The following is a 7,564-nucleotide window of genomic DNA, read 5'->3' as shown; positions in this document are numbered from 1 at the left end:
CAGGACCCCCAGGACCAACAGGACCCCCAGGACCCCCAGGACCCCCAGGACCACCAGGGCCGTCAGGACCCCCAGGACCCCCAGGACCGCCAGGACCAACAGGACCCCCAGGACCCCCAGGACCCCCAGGACCAACAGGACCCCCAAGACCGCCAGGAGCCTGAGGACCACAGCGAGCTCTAGTGTGTGTGTGTGTGTGTGTGTGTGTGTGTGCGCCTGCCAGCGTCAGTGTGTGTGTGTGTGTGTGTGTGTGTGTGTGTGTGTGTGTGTGTGTGTGTGTGTGTGTGTGCGCCTGCCAGCGTCAGTGTGTGGATGGGTGCGTGCGTGCATGTGTGTGTGTGTGTGTGTGTGTGAAGGAGTGAGTTTGGGGCTTTTGTTGTGGATAAACCGCTGCATTGTTCCGTATGTTCCAGCCTAATGACACAGGCTGGATCTGAGCACAATATGCCCCCTAACCCTTTATTTATTTGATTGGATATTTTCATTTAAAAAACATGGCACACACAATCTGACAATGAGACGGTCTTAACGTCTTACCAGAACCAAAGACAACAGAGCCGCTGTCGGGACACTGAGATGCGAATGAGGGGAGCGAGCAAATCTGAAGGAATTCAAAGCGAGATGAGGAGAGACGACGTGCCTCGTGGCTGCGATGTGGCGGATTAGCCTGTCCTGAGTGGATAAGGAGCTTTGTTCAGGGGGGGCAAGTCAGAGATTATACCAACATGAAATACAAAATGGGTATAAGATCGTTCAAGTTATGTCAGGAAGAGAAGACGACGTGAAGGCATGTCGAATAGTGTGACGTTTACACTCTTCTACAAGTTTTCATACTGTCTACTTTTTTTTAACCTTTTTTTTTGTGTGTGTTTTTATCGCGTGGTTTCATTCTTATTTTAATATGTATTTAGTATTCGGAAAAAGTGCTGCGCAAAGTGAGTGTATAATTATTGTTATTATGGGACAATATAACCACCGGCTGTGGACGACAGCTCCAGGGATGAAACTGAGGAGCACAGATGGGCTGGAGCCCGGGTCGAGGGAGCTAGGTTCAGGAGGCCACCAACCGACAAAACGCCTCCCGCCAAAACACGGGGCTAGCTCCGCTTAGAGTTAGCAACAGGTCCGCCTAGCCTTGGGGAAGAGTCCGGTCGTACGCAACGAGTGGACGGGCAGAGTGCACGCAGGTAGCCGGGTAGGTAGGTAGACAGACAGACAGGTAGGTAGGTAGACAGACAGGTAGCCGGGTAGGTTGGTAGACAGACAGGTAGCTGGGTAGGTAGACAGACAGGTAGCTGGGTAGGTAGACAGACAGACAGACAGGTAGCCGGGTAGGTTGGTAGACAGACAGGTAGGTCGTCCAATCCTTTCATTCTAGCCAAATTAAATTATTTGAGGGCTTATTACACGAATGTTTTTTTCGTCCAAGCTTGATTTGTTGATTGCTTTCGCTGTTGTTGAGAGAATTTCAAATAATATGCTTTAGTAATGCTTCTAAAATGAAATGGTCTACCCCAGCTTTAAACAGAGCTCCTGTCTGTTCTACCAGGTGACGAATCCAAAGACCAAACCACAGCAGAAGGTGGACGGAAGCACCACATGTTCTGTTGCAGAGAGTGCACAGTGACGTTCCTTGCCAGCACTTTCAGGCACTTTTGCCAAAGACGTGTCTTTGGTTTTGTCGCAGTGACTTGTTTTGATGTGGAGTCTACGTTAAATTGTTCATTACATCCAGTCCTAAGTCCTGAGTTCGTTTAGCCTCCGGTCCTTTCTGTTCTCGTGTAATAATTTGTACTTGTCGAATGTCGAATGTGTAAATGCTTTGCAAAGTTGAAAATGTGTTTGAACAGACTTAATAAAATGAAAACCTTTTCTGATAATGAAGTGTGTTGTCTGTGGTAGATGAATGTTCCCTGTACATGAACGTCACCCCCGCTCTGTTCCGGATCTAATCATCGTCCTTTTAGCAGATTGGTGTTGAGTGTTATCTTGGCTCATCTCCCTTCCACTCCATCCTCAACAAACAGTGTCTCTGTTTCTCTATTTGGTCCCTAACTCAACTGCGTTGTAACCCCCTACATTTTCACCAGCCCCATTAGCTCAGCCGGAGCGAATCTGCGTTCCATCCATCATCCTCCATCATCCTCCATGTTCTTCTCACCGTGACCTCCCCGTTCCGAGGGACTGGAGGAGCCTAGCCCGTCTACGGTGGGAAGAATATATACTTACATATTCCCACTATGAAAAAAAATAGCTTTTAAGAAATATTTGATTCCATTCATACGGGGAGGACGAAATCCTCCAAAAAGTGTTGAGGAGGCTTCGCGTCATGTCACCATGACATGAGTTACCGTGGCAACGGGAGAGAGCACCATCGGCGCGATCCGGCTCCGTGTGACGACGGCACACACACGCACGCAGATGCTCAATTCTCATATGCACGCACACACACACAAACACATGCATTATATTTGCTCAAAAACGCTGCACAAACATAAGCACTAAACACACAAACATTAAACTAATAAACACTCGCTGTTCTTCCATTTCCATGTAGAAGGATCCATAACCCGCTCAAACGATCGCTGTTTTTACTCACCAGGCTCACTCCAGCGGTTCAGTGGTTCGGGTCTGAAGTCTGGCCACTGATTGGACGAGCCAGACGGGTCTCCTGAAGACCGCCGCGGGGGTCCCTCTGGGGGCCCGTGTCCTGACGGCCCCACACCACCTGAGTCCCATTCAGCTGTGACCGGGACGCCGCGACGGAGGGTCCAGGGTCACGGGTCAGTGACACACTGACACAGGGTCCCCCGCCTGCACCACGGCCGAGCATCACGTGTTGATTGGCTAATTAGCTCAGGAGGTAACGCAGGTTTAGATTAGATTAGATTAGATAGTCCTTTATTAATCCCCCTTAGGAGGAATTCACAGTGACCAGCAGTACAGTGGGAAAAGAGAGTGCGAATATAGTGTATATAGTATATATACAAATAAAATTAGAATAAAATTAGAATAAAGATAAAACATACTATATACATGTAACTGTCCGTTGTAGGTGACTTGTGCATTTAAAATAAATATGACTATAAGTATAAAATGTGTCAAATGTGCCAATGTGCAGGGTTCCTGAGGAAATTAAAAATAAATAAATAACAAGGTTTAAACAACAATCAGTGTGGGGTTTAGTCCTTAAACTGAGTTGAGGTGTTGTAAAGTCTGATAGCTGATGTGATGAAAGAGCCCCCCAAGCGCTTTGAGGCACATGGCTGAATGAGTCTGTGGCTGAACGTGCTCCTGAGTTTCCTCAGCTCGGCGTAAAGAGGGTGAGAGAGGATTATCCATGATCGCCTGCGGCTTTCCTCTCATCCTCCTCTCTGTCACAGCCTCCACACAGTCCAGCTTCATCCCCACCACAGAGCTTGCCTTCCTCACCAGCTTATTCAGCTTGCTGGCACCTCCGCTCCTGATGCCTCCTCCCCAGCACACTGCAGCAAAAAAGATGGCACTGGCTACCACCGACTGGTAGAACATCCGTAGCAGCCTAGTGCACACATTGAAAGACCTGAGCCTCCTCAGGAAGAACTGCCTGCTCTGTCCCTTCCTGTAGAGGGCCTCAGTGTTGTCTGACCAGTCCAGTTTGTTTAGATGTTGACTTGGTTGACTTGTAGCCGGAAGGTTACCAGTTCAATCCCTCAATCCCTTCAGGCCTGTCTGTCCGAGTGTCAGGTGTCCCCGAGCCAGACACTAAATCCTAACTGCCCCCAGAAAAAGCTGGCTGTCACCTTGCATGATCGTGTGAATGGGTGTATGACCCGTTAAAGGACGCTAAATGCCCTAAATGTTCACACAGTGTGTCCTTGGATGGCTTCACTCTCAAGCACTCTTCCAACACCACCTCCCCCTCACTCTATATTTCTCTGTTGTTGACTATTTATTCAAGTTGTATTGTATTAAGGGTGTCAATATGGATGGACTGCAGTCGACAGATGTTTCATGACAGGTGCACAATACACGTGTGGTGGATGGTCTTTATCTTGGATGGCCGCGCCTACGCGTTCAACTAAACCTTTCAAAGATTTGCAAGATTTGCAGTTTGCTTTGTGCGCTGTGCGCGTATTGCTTTGTATTCAACACACACACACAGGTGACAGTAATAATCTGTTAATGAATGGGGTCTCTTAAAAAGTGCAATAAAAACCCCATTCATTATCAGATTATTACTATCATCTGTGTATGTGTTGAATACAGAGCAATACGACCACATGATGGATGAAACCATCTGCTCTTCGGGATTAACGACTCAGATAGTAGCGTCCCCAATGCTACCGGTAGCTGTCCGCTGTCGAGTTGACGTTCCCACCTTGTGCGTCACGACAACAGAATTCCCCCTGAAAGGTGACCCTGAAAGGTTACCGCGGGTTCTGGGAGACACGGGGAAGCATGGACCGGATGGGGGGGGGTCGACTAGGCAACCGTGGTTGGCTGTCAAACGCAAAAAAAAAAAACGTTTTCGGGTGAGATATCCGAAAGGGCCTGCTTAATGACCGCACTAACTGCTATAGTTTACTCATCAAACTATGAAGAAAGCTGGGTTCTGTCCAGGACTGGTGGCCTCATGTTGTCATTAGCAATTCCTTTCCAAGCCAATTTCCTTTCTTTAAGGTCTTTTGGCTTATGGCTTTTTTTTTTATGATTCACCGGCCAGCAGAATATCTGGCCTTATATGCACCATGAATGAAATTAGCATGGGAAAACACTGAGAATCTTCTCAAGAGAGTCTTGCTTCTTAGAAAGGTCATCCGATGGTCTGTGCCGCCAGTATTTGGTAAGATTCAGGCCTGGGGAACAAGGGGACAAAGGGCAGCAGGACCCCCCAGAGAGATTCAGATAAAGGTCTTCATTCATACAGTTTGTTCAGGGACAGATCCAGTTACAGTCGTCTTCAGGGCTTTGATAACAAGATATGCCAAAGGCACATGCATGACAGTGCCTGATACAAGGAGAACTCTGCAGTTAATTGTGTGATAGATCGTACTTGCCTGGCCAGCAACCATTTGAATCCGTCTGAACGTCAATTCTTTGGGCTAGGCTTGTTATTGGTCAATCGAAATAAAGCCCTCCTTCAAGTCAGGGGCACCGGCCACGATGAAGTCTATGTGAGCTCACAAACTTTTTGCTGTCCATCAAGCAAAGACAGCTTTTCATTGGCGCATGGAAATTCCTCCTCGGGTCGCAGTTTTGTGCGCCCCAGACCAATGGCGTTGTTTTTCATATTTTTTTTATCACCACATGATTGGACAATTCAGCAAATCAATCAAATAGGCTACCTCCCTCAGCAGCAATCGCGCAACACAACTACACGCAGAGAAGAGATAGATCGCTAACTAGCAGAGTTGTAAAAACACTTTCCACCCATTTCAGTGGAGGAATTGAACCCCTCAAGCAATGTTATACTTAAAAGGAGCAAATAAGTTACATATTCATTTAGTCTTTTGGCCTGTAGCATATAAACAAAATGAAGCAATTGTCCTATATCTAACATTTCTAACTGCATTTTAAATAGACATTGAGACTCACAAGAAATGGATGCTATAGGACAGTTGTTTGTCCAGGCCCTGCAAGTCAGGATGTATAGGCTATGAATCTGAATGAAAGTAGGTGATAGGTAGTGGCCATCCCCAAAATGCACCAGAATACAGGAAATCAAATCTACCAAATTCATTTGGGACCCCCAGACCCCCGTGACCCGTCTATTACTGCGCCCCACAAACAATTTTTTATCATCAGCCGCCACTGATGATGATACATGGCACAAAGCCCAGAATAACTCTAAGGACGGAGGCTGGGTGGTGCTGAAGCCTTGTTTGATAACGGCCCTGGCTTGGAGCTCATGGGAGGAATCACAGAAGCGAGAATATATAAAAGCTGTTGACCTGTGGAAAAGCAGGTGTTCTGCAGACCAGCGCAGGTTTTTTATTACCTTGTTAAAGTTCTAAATAAAGTATTCAACTTTATTCTGTGGTTCTCTGATGTCTTTCCTTGTTAGAGTTTAAGTGTTACTATCCACAACAATGTATGATAATAGTATAGTTATACAAGCCAAAGTCTATATTCCTAAAAAATAAAGAACAGGGTTGGCTAGCCCTAAGGACTGGAGCCCATTTGTCGACCGGGGAGCTCGCTGGTGGAGTAGGAAGTCTTAACCCAATATCCACTTGTTCAAACACTCCAGTGCCAAGTAACCGCAAGGCCCAGCTCCACAACAGCTCCCCCGGGAGGGCGACCCTAGGGCAGGATGCCTTCTGGCTGTCAGAAAGGCTGGGCTACTTGGCTTCAAGTAGGTACACTTCAGCGGTCGTGCCCCGAGGAAGCCTGGTGTGCAGGATTAAGGGAGCCGTTCACGCGTCGCCACTGAGACTTCTCTGGCAGATGGATAGGGTGGGCTTTGCTCAGGAGGTAGAGCGGGATTGACCTGTAACCGGAAGGTTGCTAGTTTGATCCCCGGCTCGAGGTGTCCCTGAGGAAGACGCCTCACCCTAACTGCTCCGCCGTCGGTGTGTGAATGTGTGTATGAGCTGTCGCTTTGGAGCGTCTGCTCAATGCACTGAATATAAATGGTTACTCTGTTCGCCACATCTGGTTGAAAGCAGGCGGGTGACTTCCGAGCTACTTTATAACAGATGGGCTGTCAGTCCAGTAAACGGTTCTTGCAGTAAGAATCAACAGAATGACAGAATGCTGTTCGCCACATCTGGTTGAAAGCAGGTGGGTGACTTCCGAGCTACTTTATAACAGACGGGCTGTCAGTCCAGTAAACGGTTCTTGCAGTAAGAATCAACAGAATGCAGGGAAAGGAGCTTGATCAATTTCCCGTCTCCTGGACTGACAGCCCCTTCGTTATAAAGTACACCTGCTTTCCAACCAACATGGCGAACAGAGCGTCCGCTTATAACACAGCTAGCCGTGTCGCGTCGCGGCCTCTGACGCGGATTCATTTGCACTTCAATTTGCTCCTGTCAATCACTATGACGGGAAACGACAACCGTCCAATAGAGGGTGTGCTACTTCATTTCATCCTGTTTATAGCGAAGGCCTTCATGGAAATTGTGAAAACTGCTGATGCCCTGTATGAGCAGGCACAGCGCCTTGCTGACCACTACAACACAGGGTTGCCAACTCTCACGCATCTGGCGTGACACTCACGCTTTCAGCATCAATCTCACGCTGTCACGCACACGCAACAACGGCCCAAAAAAAGAAAAAATATATATATATACCGTGAATTTTCTGGTGATGACTTGACTAGACTAGACCACAGCGTATTGTTTTTAATGAAACGGGAGGAGTTTAAGACATCCCCTTACAACGTACTCACAGCAGTATTCTCTGATTGTTGATTTCAGTTGATCCGCTATATTGCAGCGCTGCCACACCCCCCCCCCCTTCGTTCCCCCCGTCAACAATTCAGATTCGGATTTGATTTCAGATTTTACAGAGTCTCACTTCAGCCAAAAACCCTAAGTTGCAACAGGGACATAAGCCCATGTTTCCCGAGCCAACTCCA

The 7,564-nt window shown here is 47.6% G+C and overlaps 1 protein-coding gene across 1 annotated transcript in view; it reads left to right on the top strand.

Annotated features, from left to right (window-relative positions):
* Positions 1-1,952, top strand: part of b3glctb (beta 3-glucosyltransferase b) — a gene marked incomplete at both ends in the record, with an annotated part of 25,941 nt that extends 23,989 nt beyond the window's left edge. Inside the window, one exon of the mRNA XM_084473646.1 lies at positions 1,903-1,952. Within this exon, the coding sequence (XP_084329772.1) occupies positions 1,903-1,952 (50 nt within the window). The remainder of the gene's footprint in view (positions 1-1,902) is intronic.
* Between the last annotated feature and the right edge of the window lie 5,612 nt (positions 1,953-7,564).

The sequence above is a fragment of the Micromesistius poutassou genome (assembly GCF_964030765.1).
Source record: "Micromesistius poutassou genome assembly, chromosome: 10".
NCBI classification, from domain to species: domain Eukaryota; kingdom Metazoa; phylum Chordata; class Actinopteri; order Gadiformes; family Gadidae; genus Micromesistius; species Micromesistius poutassou.
Note: the sequence above shows the minus strand (reverse complement) of the source record. Positions and strands in the feature narration are given on the sequence as shown.